Source organism: Amphiprion ocellaris, chromosome 22 (assembly GCF_022539595.1).
Source record: "Amphiprion ocellaris isolate individual 3 ecotype Okinawa chromosome 22, ASM2253959v1, whole genome shotgun sequence".
NCBI lineage: Eukaryota > Metazoa > Chordata > Actinopteri > Pomacentridae > Amphiprion > Amphiprion ocellaris.
The window spans coordinates 23,136,505-23,150,748 of NC_072787.1; the positions used below are offsets into that span (position 1 = coordinate 23,136,505).

At 39.5% G+C, this 14,244-nt stretch overlaps 1 protein-coding gene across 1 annotated transcript in view; it reads left to right on the plus strand.

The window, feature by feature from the left end:
• Window positions 1-14,021, plus strand: part of vipr2 (vasoactive intestinal peptide receptor 2) — a 37,049-nt gene extending 23,028 nt beyond the window's left edge. Inside the window, exons 5-13 of the mRNA XM_023287756.3 lie at window positions 362-459; window positions 2,129-2,267; window positions 4,307-4,457; window positions 6,642-6,702; window positions 7,686-7,755; window positions 10,940-11,031; window positions 11,705-11,843; window positions 11,984-12,025; window positions 12,115-14,021. Coding sequence (XP_023143524.2) covers window positions 362-459; window positions 2,129-2,267; window positions 4,307-4,457; window positions 6,642-6,702; window positions 7,686-7,755; window positions 10,940-11,031; window positions 11,705-11,843; window positions 11,984-12,025; window positions 12,115-12,282 — 960 coding nt within the window. The 3' untranslated portion in view covers window positions 12,283-14,021. The remainder of the gene's footprint in view (window positions 1-361; window positions 460-2,128; window positions 2,268-4,306; window positions 4,458-6,641; window positions 6,703-7,685; window positions 7,756-10,939; window positions 11,032-11,704; window positions 11,844-11,983; window positions 12,026-12,114) is intronic.
• Window positions 14,022-14,244: the final 223 nt, after the last annotated feature.

Here is a 14,244-nt window from a genome sequence, read left to right on the forward strand (position 1 = left end):
TCCACTGTCTGCAACGCCTTTGGGCACTTGAAAAAATGTCATATATGCTGTTTATAGTTGTTTTTTTCCCATTTTAGTAAAACAAATTAACTGTTTTTGTCTCTCTTTTTTATGATTTAGGCATTATAATGATGATATACTGTACAGAACATGTTTTTGACTTGTGGATGTTCTGTTTCCTTAGAGGTGCAGGACTTTATATTGCAATGAAAATGAGTAAGAGAGACCTTTTCATGAGCAGTTACCATATTGTGCTCTGTGGAAGCCCACACAGCTGGCCTTCACATTAAGTGGCTGATGTAGCTTGATGTTTTCTCCTGATTTAACGACCAGTGAGTAATTTTCTTTATTCTGTGTGCAGTTAATCTTCTACAAAGTGGTGCAGATTCTGTCCACTCTGGGCCACAGCCTGTCGCTAATCAGTCTGTTCACCAGCACCGTCATCATCTGTTTGTTCAGGTAAACACACTCATCAAACACCGATCACGCAAAAACAGCACACAAACCCTCTGCAGGAGCCTCCTCAGGCCTCCATATTTACAAATACAAGCGTGCACCATGATTCTCTATAACTCGGGAAACTGAAATGACATTTAGAAGCAATGATTGGCTCCAAACATCTACTGGGAGAGGCCCAATCTCAAGAAATAACCAATAAAGATGAAGAAATACTGCCGCAACACCCTCTGCAGGACAAAAACAAAGGTGAGTTATGTTTATTTATTACTCTGCTAAGGAGGTGGAGCCTCAGCGGAGCTATGTGATGATCGGGGTTGGTTTGTCTGTCTGTCTGTCTGTGCGCAACATTACTCAAAAACGGACTGACAGATTTGGATGAAATTTTCAGGGAAGGTCCGAAATGACACAAGGACCAAGTGATTAGATTTTGGCAGTGATGTGGCTTATAGTCTGGATTCATGGATTTGTTAAAGATTTCTGTATCATTGCAAGATAGCGGCCACTGTAACTATGACGACAAGTGAACACTACGTCAGCTGCCTGCTGACGATCACATGATTGCGATCCTACTGCAAATTGACCGTTGCGGACTTTTCTGAACATAAAAAGCTCAAGATCTTTATAATATTGTAACCTCCTCATCACATGTCATTAGCCGTAGCTTTTCTTCTCATAGGCATCTTCTAATGATCACAGTCCTCAAAGGTAACTTTCTTTGATCTCCCTGTAACTGATCATTGATTGAGTCTTTGCCATTTTGGCTGTTCTTTGATCCATTTGAATGGTAGTTTTCCATTTTCTTCCACATCTTTCTGGTGTCAGTTGCCATTTTAAACCATGTGAGATCATTTTAGCTCAGCAGCCTGTCATTTTGAGCACTTCTTTATATGGTTTCCCCTCTCCATTGAACTTTTTAACCAAAATTCTTTTGAACATTGTCTGGAACGACCAATTTTACTCAGAGAATGATGCACTATAACCAGCATGTACAACGGTTGCTGCCTTCATCTTTACATGAGGTTCACCTGTTTGACACCTGTCTTCCACAGAATGAATGACCTCACTAATTGAACTGCTATTATTTTCAACTTGCCCCTTTCAATTAATGATTCAGTTGCACAGAATCAACAGCATCCATGTCATGACTGTTGGGTCTGTTGGTTTTCTGTTACTCTATTACACCTACTAGTGAATTATTTCTACCAAACATGATGTTGGACTGCTATTATTTTGAACACAACTGTTCGTGTGACCAATGTACACCCAACACCAACAGTCCCACAACTTTCTGATCACCTCTCCAATGCTGCTTCTTCGTGTGAAGTTAGTTCATAAATACTTCAGAAGTCATTTCTCCCTTTAAAGACAGACTTTTTGTGCAACCTTGAAACGTGGTCGAATTAGCTCAGGATGTATTAGGGATTCCTCAGGTTATATAATAGAGTCCTATTTATACTCTGTTGAACACACATGCGTCCTAACAGGCAGTGCTCTCGGGGTGATAACAGTTTGCTGTAGACAGCTGTGAAACTCAGCTGCTGGATCTTTTCCAGCTGTTCGCTCGGCGGCTATCGGCGTGTTTAGATACCACATCCTTCACTGGATTCACACCCTGACACTCTGTGTAAACACACTTCACAGCATTTTTCTGCGTGTGTGCTGTGTGCAGGAGGCTCCACTGCATGAGGAACTACATCCATCTCAACTTGTTTGTGTCGTTCATGCTGCGAGCCGCGGCCGTGCTGGTAAAAGACTCGCTGCTGTTCTCCGAAGATGAAACCACCGACTGCAGCACGCAACCCTCACTGGTGACCACAAACACACACAAACAAAACACTTGTTTATTTTACTGAAGCTATGACAACATCTGAGCCCTTTGCAGGCATGGGATTTGTAACATTGCTGCTTCTACAATCTGTTAACGTGATGACATTTTGTTATTACGTTTATTGTTTTCACAGTACCATATTTGTCATACATATGAGAGTGGATAGTACCTCAAGTAATGCATAATGCTTTTTGATACACTAGGAAACAAGAGACTAAATGTATATTCACTATGTAACGAAGGATTTAACTTCAGCTGATAAACTATGATTCGGTGTCACCTGTCTGAGGTGAAGAAAACTACATATTGTGATCCATCCTGTCTTCATTTTGGGGATAATTACTCTGCCAATGAATGCGATGGAGTTATGTGACGATCGGTGTACGTTTGTCCGTCTGTTCGACTGTTAGCAACATTACTCAAAAACGGACCAGCGGATTTGGATTGAATTTCCAGGGAAGGTCAGAAATGACACAAGGACCAAGTGATTAGATTCTGGCAGTGATGCGGCTTATATTCTGGATCCACGGATTTGTTAAAGATTTCTGTATCATTGCGAGATAGCGTCACGGCGTCACTGTAACTATGACAACAAGTGAACACTACGTCAGCTGCCTGCTGACGATCACACGATTGCGATCCTACTACAAATCCACCGCTGTGGACGTATCGGGACTCATCTGTTGGAAATCATACAAGGAACAATTGATTAAATTGTGGGGGTGTTTCTGAGTCCCATCAATTCCTGCCACCCGCTACATATTTAGGTCATGCGATTCGGTATCCGTACATAATGAACACATGCATAATACACACCTGTGCGCAAGGTCATTTTGTTTGTAGGTACATCTATATTAAATGGACACATTCTATGGTGTTGTGATTTCTGATCATCAATAATTAATAAACAAATCCTGCATTTCTGACATATGGGGGAATGAGCAGTCTTGGAGGAGGACTGTGCTCTCTGAGTGCTTTTCTGGTTTATAATAAAGTCTCTTTTGGAGACACTTAAATGGATCCTGCTGCTGTCTGATGCTGCATGTGTTTAATAAACTCAGAGGAAACACTCCTAAACAGCTAGAAGCAACGAACTAAGCTTCAGCCGTTGTAAACTTTGTTGTTAGTGAGTCTGATTAATCTGACCTTTTACAGAGTCTTTGTTGAAGACATTTTTAATTCTTGTGGATTTTGTAGTTTGTAATAAATCTGAAATTGCAGGAGAAAAAATGTTTTTGTTTTAATATCTTTTTCTTTCTGTGATGTTTTTGGACCAATATTGGCAGTGAAATGAGTGAAAAACTTACCTGTAACTCTGCCATTTAAATACTTGAGCATTTGTTAATTCGATTGCATGCAGTTCAGACTTGTACCTTGTTAAAAGTGGTACAATTATGCTGCTAAGTCTGACTGCTGTTGTGACTTTTGCAGAGAAGTAGCCAGGCTGCTCATTCAGACTCATACTACCTTGACAGAACTGTATGAAAGTTGCTCAGTACTGGAGTTTTTTGCCTTATTTGAAAGCTGCAGTGTAGCTAGAGGCAGGAAAAACGGGAGGACGTGATAGCGAGGTTGTGATTACTCAAGTCCAGGCTCATAATCATCATGTCCAGCCAGGTTAAAAGTCAGATTAACAAGATTCCTGCAGCATCATACCTTAAAACTGAGCTATAATTCTCTCAGGTGTCACTGGGAGTAAATGTTTAGCAGCTAGAGGAAGAAAAGCATAAAATTCTGAAGCAAAAAACACAAATCAGCTTTTAAACAGTTGCAAAGCACTGAAGTTCCAAACCTTTTACCAACCAATGACGTGTTGGATGGGATGGAATCAGTGTGTAGGCATGTTAACTTCTAGATTCATCGTCTTCTGCAACAATTATCTACAAAATAATTTCTGAAAGAGTAAATCTGGATGTTTTTGTCATTATTTAATTCATGCTTTTATACTTTAATGTTGTTATATTTAGTTTTATTGCACAAACTGCTCCATGTGTGTAATAAATCCTGTTGTTGTTGTAGGTGGGCTGTAAGGCCAGTCTGGTGTTCTTCAACTACTTCATCATGGCCAACTTCTTCTGGCTGCTGGTCGAAGGTCTCTACCTGCACACGCTGCTGCTGGTCATCCACCGCTACTCCACCCACCTCTCCATCTACATGCTCATCGGCTGGGGTACGCTGCACCGTGACTTCATCCAGTATTTAATGATTTTTTTATGTCCATATTGTCCCCCGTTTTGACCACGATTCCAGTTCAGAAAACCTCACTTTCATTAAAACAACCTATTAAAAGATTTCAAACTTTATCGTTCAGCCAAATTTTATCCAAACCCAGAGAAGGTTATTTCTAACAGAGCTGCAAAGGATTTAAATGCTGCCAAGTAAACAAGACTGACTTCTAATGGACTAATGTGCATAAAATAAGTAGCGTAAGAGGATTTTACCAACCTTGAAGCTGCGTAATGGGAAGCAGTGATAAAAGCAGTAAATTATTGAAATATACGGATGCAGTAAAAGAACTACAATTTGTCTGCATCTAGGCATTTTCATTTATACATTAAATCAGCTTGAATTCATTCATTTATTCAGTCTTTGTGTGTTTTTCACAGCTGATGATGTCTGTGATGCACAATTCTGTGGTTTTCCGACCAAAAGAGGAAGAGAAAGAAGAGCTCATTCTCATTCCTTATTGTTTTAGCAATCTAATTACTGCTTTAAAATGCCAATGGGGGACGCCTCCTGTTATTTTCACAAAGATATCAGAGTGTATGAAGTCCAAATATGCCTTTAAAGCAGCTACACGAGGAGACATTTTGGGAAATACATGTATTCGTTTTCTTGCAAAAAGTTAGATGCACTGAATAACACGTTATATATCTAGAGGGGAAATGAAGTTTCATGGCCTGTTATCAGTTACAAGACGAATAATAGTTCTTGTTGTGATTCTAATGTGGCAAAGCTGTTCACATTGGCAAAGCGAAAAATACATTTTCAGTTTGCGAAGCAGTTCAAGATGGAGCTTCGATGGGGACCAGCTTTAGATGTATAGTTCCGCTTATGGTACCAGCATTTCTGTGTAGGTGGTCCAGTAACTTGGATTCAGGGTGTGTTCCACTATACTATACTTCCCCATTCTGATGCTTGCTTTGAACTTCAGCAAGTTGTATTCACCACGTCTACATGCTTACATGTAATGAGTTTCTACCATGTAATTAGCTGATTAGGTATTTGTGTTAACAAGCGATTGAACAGGTGTACCTAACAAAGTGGCCGGTGAGTGTGTGTCAAAAGCAGTGTGCCAACAATACAAGGGTGATACTTTTTTCTTGCTGTTCTGGCCCACAATACTCTGCACAATGAGAGATTAATCACAGTCTTCATGGAGCCTCACACTTGTATAAACCAGTATGAGCAGAGACGTCTCCGTTGACAGATGACAGCACAGGGTTTTCTTTTTACGTCAAATCGCACACAACAGATCAGCAGCATGAGCAGGAGGGTCAAAGTTTCATGCCTATGTTATGACACTGCTATGCTTAGATTGAATATGTACTGCATGCAACAGTGCATGCTTTGGAAGGGAAGCTGTGGTTTGTACTGAAAACAAAAACATTAACATGCAAAATTTCCAATTAAAAAAAAATCACCCGACCGAGCTCTTTGCATCATTTCTGCACAAAACTTTTTTTTTACTATTTTATCAACCATTTTCCATATTTCCATGCTGTGATTGAAGCATAATTTGTCCACAATCAGAAAGGATACAGCAAACAAGCAAAACAACAACCAAATACAAAATATAAATAATACTTAACTTACTATAGTCCAACTACTTGTGATATTTGCAGTCTTTACGAATCTTGTCGAACTTTTTATTCTGTCATTGCAAATTTTCTGTAGCTGCAGAAGGAGAAGGGAATACTGTCATCCAGCTGCAAAACCAGATGCCGCCAAATATTTATCCCGGCATGAACAAGTTAAAACGACTTGCCATCGATCAGACAGAGATGGTGGTGACAGATAAGATTTATGTCTTTGTCACCTCGGGCTGAGTTTCTGCACAAAACACAACGACAACACACAGACGGTGCGTCATGCAGCTGAAGTGGATGGCTGTATTTATGGTCGGCCAGTAAACAGTCTGCTGGCCTCTGTTCCATTCTGTCTCAGCCGCTGCCATGCAACGCCCCCTTCCACTATCCATCAACACTTTACCAACACTTCCTCCATTGTGCATCGGCAGCTGTTTAATGTACATGTGTGTGTAAACGCCATGTTTCCTGTGTGGCACTCTTTGGAGATGTTCTGTGTCTGGCGGACGGAGAATCTAAACACAATCTCTCCTTCTGACTTTCAGGAATCCCTTTTGTTTTCATGGTGGCATGGATCATATGTAGGGTCAACCTGGAGGACACGAGGTGAGTCTGCTGGCTGCATGTATAGGATTTCTGCAGGAATAAAACAATAGAATGTCAGGTAGATGAGTCTAAATAGGTCAAAATGAAACAAAAATGACACAATTCCTTGCTTGTAAGTGGAAAAACTAAAACAGAACAGACATAAGGGCATGTTATGGTGTCTGTTTAACTTTTCTTCTTTAATTGATTTTCAACATTGAGTCATGGTCAATTCAACAAGAATTTTTACAACTGGGAGACTCTTAAGTCAAGTGGAAGAAGATTCTTCGGTTTGATGAGACCAAAGTTTTCCCATTTGGCCATCAGATTAGACACTGTCTTTGTCGGATGACATATACTGCACACCATCATAAATGTACCATCCCCTACTGTGAAGCATGGTGGTGGCAGCATCATGATGTGAAGCATAATCATGATGTGAAACATGGCGGTGGCAGCATCATAATGTGAAACTTGATGGTGGCAGCATCATGATGCGAAGCACGGTGGTGGCATCATGATGTGAAGCATGGTGGTGGCGGCATCATGATAAAACACGGTGGTGGCGGTATCATGATGTGAAGCACGGTGGTGGCAGCATCATGATGGTGTCATGCAGCGTCCAGATGAGGTGACTGAGACCTATCCACAAAGGCTTAATGATGTCTTGAAGGGGCTGAATACTTTTGCAATCGCTAATTTAATGTTTTGATATTTTCAATTAATTGACATTACTTTGTAGAAATTAGTTTTCAGTTTGTAACGGAGTCTTCTTTGTGAATTCTTGTCAGAAAAGCCAAATTAAACTGACCATGATTCAGTGTTGAAAAGCAATAAAAGGGGAACCTGATTCAGTAGAACTTAGAATTTAGGAGACTACAGTATAACTGATTGTTTTTTTTTTATTATTTCATGTACAAGCTGTTTAGTTTGCTTTTAAACCATCATCTATCTCTGGCTTATGAAACAGTAAAAACCTCTTTTGTCTATTTTCTGTCTTGCAGGTGTTGGGAGGTGAATGATAACCCCGTCCCTGATAGACTCATCAACTGGCCCATCATGGCGTCCATCATTGTGAGTTTTGTTTCAAGCTGCTGTCAGTTAGTCAAAACAAACGCGGATGTCTTTTCCTAAACACTTTTGAAAGTCTCCTTCACTTCTGTCTTTGACCTCGTGACATTTTCCATCCACTGTAGCGCTCTGAGGATCTCAGTGCTTTGATAATAATTCAACACTGGATGTTTTTGATGTGTGTCTGCTGTGCATCACTTTAAATGCTGCTGCTGCAGGGAGTTTTAGGACTTCATTATCTGCTTCCCTTTCATAGAGGATGGACCAGCATATAATCCACAATCAGAGATAAGAAAGAAGCATTCAAGACCTTTCTTTAGCTTTTAAAGGGCTCTTATCATGGCTGCAACTTCGATATTTCTGGGCCATTTCAGAAAAAAAGACCAGAATCCCAGTCTGACTGATGAGAAATAGTTTTTCTTTCTAACATTTGCTGTTACCGTATTTATTTTAAAATGTCCATCTTTTACTATGAGCTAAAGCACATCTTTTTAAAGTATTAACTTTAATTAATGACTAAATTTTTGGGTTTCAAGTATCTGTAGCTGCTCAGAAGCGCTGATTTAGATAAATTTAAAGTTATGTGACAATCGGCGTACGTTTGTCCGTCTGTCTGTGCGCAACATTACTCAAAAACGGAATAACGGATTTGGATGAAATTTTCAGGGAAGGTCAGAGATGAAACAAGGACCAACTCATTAGATCTCTGACTGCTTTTCTAGTTTAAATCTGTGAAGACATTATAAAAATATGACAACCAGTGTGCTAGAAAATGATGCTTTAAAAGGGCAGAATATTGAATGTAATGATCAGAAATGGTTTCAAAAATGGCGACAATACCAGCAAATATCTGTAGAATAATGATATTTTTAGCTGATAAAATGTTGTAAACCAGTGTAATTTTATGGTCACACACTGTTAAACAACTAATTGCTGTTTGTAAGTACAGATTTTTGATTAATTAATACTTTTCTCTATGATATTACTAGATATTATCTATAATTTAACAAAACAGAGAGAAGGTGTAAAATAACAAAAATGTCCTCCTATTTTTCAAACTTAACATACAAATAACGGCAAATATCTATAAGATAATGTTATTTATTACTAATTTTATAAGGTAAAAAATAGTGTACATTAGTTAAGGTTTGAATCTGAACATTTTACAATTAATAACTGTTTTGAAAAGTTATTTTTAAAGTGTATGTAGGGAAACTCTACAACTTAAAAAGTTTGCTTAATCTCCTAATGAAAAACTGACATCCAGTGTCATTTTTATCTGCTGCGCCACTATTCTTCTTTTACTTGGGTAAAGTTTTGACTTACTTTACAGTAAGTCACTCTTACTCTCTACAGTTATTCTAACTTTGATTTTGCATACAAAATTTTACATTAAGCATGACGACAAGAAATCAGTATTCGGGACCAATTTGCATCACAAGTATGTTTAATTTGGATACTTACACTGATGTATTGCTGCTCTTTAAGTGAAATGTCTCAGTACTTCTTTACACTGTACATTCTTGTACTCTCACCATCTGACATGAACATTCATAAACAGTCTTAATGCAGTTCAGTCATCGAGAAAACATCTACAGTAAAAACACAGATAAGTCTCCGATAAGGTTCAATCACTCAGCAGCTTATTTCAAAACATGTTGGCCAGCAGCTGATCCATCAGAACGAGTTGTCATCATGAACTTTCCTTTTCTGTTTTGATTAATGTATTTTTTTCTCTTTTTTTGCCACAGTGCAGCTCAGCTTGATTAATTGCGGATGACATATTTAATGCTGCCGTGCTGAATTTGGCTGAGGCTGTATTCTATTCCATTTAAATGCACTTTAACACGTGTTTGTGTACAATTCAAGACTGCCGAATGATCCCTTTAACAAACAGGGAGGGATTATTTATTCAGTGACACATACCTGAATCACCTGAGCCAGTTTGGACCTGTAAGGTTTTACTTTTTCTAACAGTAAAAAGAGCACTCTGCACTTGTTTTTCAGATGCAAAAAACTCTACTGTTTACGGAGAAATGCAACCGACTGGTGCTACAAATCATACAGTTAGTTAAATGGAGGTGATTTTAGTGAATTAAATGGGTATAAAGACTCCTGTATCTGGAGGGTCCAGTCACTGGTGAATCAGTACTCCAGGAAGTAACTCCACTATGAAGACAAGAAACTCTATGAAAGGGTTTTAAAAAGCGCACGTCAGGAGATGGATACAAGAAAACTTCCAAGTAACAGAATATCTCTTGGAGTTCAGTTAAATCTATCATTAAGAAATGGAAAGAAGGTATATAAATCTGTCTAGAGGAGGTCGTCTTCAAAAACTTAATGATCAATCAAGAAAGAGACTAATGAGTTAGGCCACCAAGACACCTATATCTCCTCTGAAGGAGTTAGAAGCCAAGATGGGAGACACTGTTTATAGAACAACTGTTGCCTGTTCTTCACAAGTCAAGTTTATGTGGGAAGCATGGTGGTGGCATCATCATAAAATGAAGCATGGCGGTGGCAGCATCATGATGTGAAGCATGGTGGTGGCAGCATCATGATGTGAAGAATGGTGGTGGCAGCATCATGATGTGAAGCATGGTGGTGGCAGCATCATGATGTGACGCATGGCGGTGGCAACATCATGATGTGAAGCACGGCGGTGGCAGCATCATGATGTGAAGCACGGCGGTGGCAGCATCATGATGTGAAGCACGGCGGTGGCAGCATCATGATGTGAAGCACGGCGGTGGCAGCATCATGATGTGAAGCACGGCGGTGGCAGCATCATGATGTGAAGCACGGCGGTGGCAGCATCATGATGTGAAGCACGGCGGTGGCAGCATCATGATGTGAAGCACGGCGGTGGCAGCATCATGATGTGAAGCACGGTGGTGGCAGCATCATGATGTTCCACATAGTGGAGGCAGCATCATGATGTGAAGCACGGTGGTGGCAGCATCATGATGTGAAGCATGGTGGTGGCAGCATCATGATGTGAAGAATGGTGGTGGCGGCATCATGATGTTCACTCTTGATTCCTGTGCATTCCACTTTTTATAGGCACTGTAATTAACCTATTCTTAGTCTCTAAAAAAGACAAATTTAATGTATTAAACTGTAATCTTTCTGGTATAGAAGAATATATTTTCCTAATGTAACTGTCTCTCTGTTGTTTCTCTACAAGATCAATTTCATCCTGTTCATCAGCATCATCCGTATCCTGGTACAGAAACTGCGCTGCACTGATGTCGGAGGAAACGAACAATCACAGTACAGGTATAAAGAGGAAATGAGGGATATTTGACCTCTGAGTTCCTGATGATGTAATGTCCACTGTATCTTGCACCCTCAGCTAGTTAAGCAACTCTTATCACATTATCAGTCGATTGGACCTCCCAGTGTCAACAAAGTCCAGCTCAACCAGCATGTTTTCTGTCAGATAAGACTGTTGCATCTCTTACATGTGTAGACATAGAGTGGATGGGAATAAGGTCCATTGTGTTTGGTTTAACAAAATTCTAATAATAGTCACCGTTATTTCTCAGGACAGGCAGGGAGTTTAAATGGATTTCAGGTGCTGGCAGAGTCCCTGGTAACACTGCAGTCATATAAGGTCATCATATGTGAATTCATGGGTAGTTAAAATGAAGTCAGATCTAAGGATGAACTGTGAAACATCACCATGCCTGTTATACAGAATTAGTTGTTCCCCTTGGACTCCAGTGGCTGCCACTAATGCTGTGTTTGCTGCCAGCCATTGACACCTTCGTTCCGATCATTGATCTTTAGTGCAATGGCAACTCTTAAAAAGGAATCTTTTCCTCCTGCATGTTATGAGACATGCAGTATACAACTTTAAGGCATGATGATAAGAAAGTTTAACAGAACAAAAATGTGACTTTTCTTGCATTTCTTGGCTGATGTGGTTTATTCCACATTATTATACCAGGCGCCTGGCGAAGTCCACCCTCCTGCTGATCCCTCTGTTCGGGGTGAACTACATGGTGTTCTTCTACCTGATGGAGCCAGATGATAAGAACATGAAGCAAATCAAGATCTTCTTCGACCTCGGCCTCGGGTCCTTCCAGGTATCAGCAACCAGAATATTCAAACAGATAGTTAATTTGTTCTGTAGCTCGTGGTATGTCAAGATTTTCCAGTCTTCGTTAAAAATGTTAAAATCAGTTGAACATACATGGATGACTCTGCAACATTTGTGTTTTTTTAGGGTTTAATCGTTGCCGTCCTCTACTGTTTCCTCAACAGCGAAGTGAGTCAATGTTCTGAGCACAATGTGAAACATCTTCTGAATACTTGCAGTAATTACACTTAACTTTACTCTGTTTTGTGAACGAAAAGGTGCAGAGTGAGCTGAGGAGGACGTGGAGGAGTTTGTCTCTGAAGCGGTACGTCAGACGGGACTACAGGCTACACGCCACGTCCATGAGCCGAAATGGCGTCGAAAATCAGTTTCCAAGGAACTCCCGAGCCCAGTCCATCCTGCAGACTGAGACCACCATGCTCTGACCACAAACAGGGATCCTCTATTTTTATAAACTCGTATTGACAGTGAGTCAGAATGCAGGACATCTTACTCCAGGACACTTTTATAGACTTATCGTTTGCTGCTGCAGCAACTGAACTCATCCTCGGCCTGCAGCTGAAAGGCTTCTTGTGGAACTTTGGACTTTTTCTTACATTCTTGTTGACATTTTACAACAGATGAAAGTGTGCCTTTCCAGGACACAAACCTGCATCAACAAATAGATCTTTTATTGCCCATGCCAGACAGTTTCTTATGAGTACACTTTATTAACAAAATGCTGCAAATTCAAACTATCAGTTCCAACATACCGCATCCATATCGGGGAGAAAATGCTCTCTAAAAGCTGAATGTATAATCTGTGGTGCAGCTGTTTTTGTTACGCTGAAGACAACTTTAAACTTTTTATATACACATCTGCACTTAGAATGGGAGTCTTCAAAACAAAGAACATTGACCACAGATGTTCTAAAACAAGCCATGAGGTTTTTACGTGACTGAAATGTGTTTATAATTTTATAAATAACCAAAAATAAATCATATATGTATCAATATTAAGATCATATGAGGTCAAAAAGGCAGCACTGGGCAAACCTGCCTTTAAATGTAAACTTTGCTGGTGAAATCAGCACTACAATGGTTCCCAATATGTTACAATGAAGCAGCAGCTTGTCTGCTTTAACTTGTTTGGTTTAAAATACAAGGTGAGATTAATAAGTTCAGAGATTGCACCAATAAATATCAAAAAAGTACCTGATTTAAATTTGGTCACCATCCCCATTACAGTAGTGTCCTTGTGCAGTGATGCTCTGCTCCCAGTGCTCCTACAACGCTTAAAACACTACTTGGACATTCTGTTTTTCTAAACATCACCTGAGTAAAAACAGCAACCTTTCATCTTGAATTTCCTTTTGGAGATGAGGAAGAAGTTGCAGGGAGCAAATTCTAGCGAGCAGGGTGGGTTTGGGAGCAACAATTATGCAATGGACTAGAAACTCGAACGTAGTCACCATGCTGTGACACACGTCATTGCGCCACAGTTCAGGTCATTTTCTCTGAATGTTTTTCCTCAGGATGTTACAGTAAAACTCTGCATCAACCGTCCAACACTGGTGGATGAATTCACCGTGCACAACTACAAGAATGTGAAAGAAAACAACAAGCATTTTGTGACCCTGAATTGGGAGCCAAAGTCCTAGTGGGAGGATTAAAAGTGATTTTATTTGATAGTTAATTTTCCCTTTAAATGTGTACTTTTCATATGTTTTAATTGGTACCAAATTCAGCGTTCAACAAATGTGTCTTTGATGGGCATTGAATCATAAATAGGCTTTAGTATGATCATTTTGCATTGTGGAACAAATCGACCAAATATTGAGATAGTATTGCCTTTAAATTACCTAAATGACTAAATATAATTCTATGTATCTTTACTTTATCTGCAGGGATAGAAACTGACAATATCCAGCTCCGTACTTTACTCTAAGTCTGCTAAATATTCCATTTCCTGCATACAGAATGTTATCCAGAATGACTTGCTTTACTTTCAAACAACCAAAAACGCAGATTTGCCTTGTACAGGGACTGTTTTGTATTTTATGTCTTTTGTTTTTTTGTTTTTTTTTACACTGTTGAGCATATTCAGGGTTGACTGAGCATTTGTAATCTTTTAAACACAATTGTAAGCCATATGTTTGATGTATATAAACTTTTATCATTGAGACCACGGCATGTTTGTTCTCTCTTCTGCAGGTTTTCTGCATAAAATGGCAGATCTAGACTCATTTATTGGTATTTGCAAAGTGAGCGTGGCAGTCAGAAATGTACCAGTGTGTTTATGTCATCTGTAAAGGATTATTCTTAGATAATCAGCCTTTAATAGAAATACATGGAGAAAAATAACTTGAACAAATTAACCTCACTTATAGCAGCACAATTAAAAAATG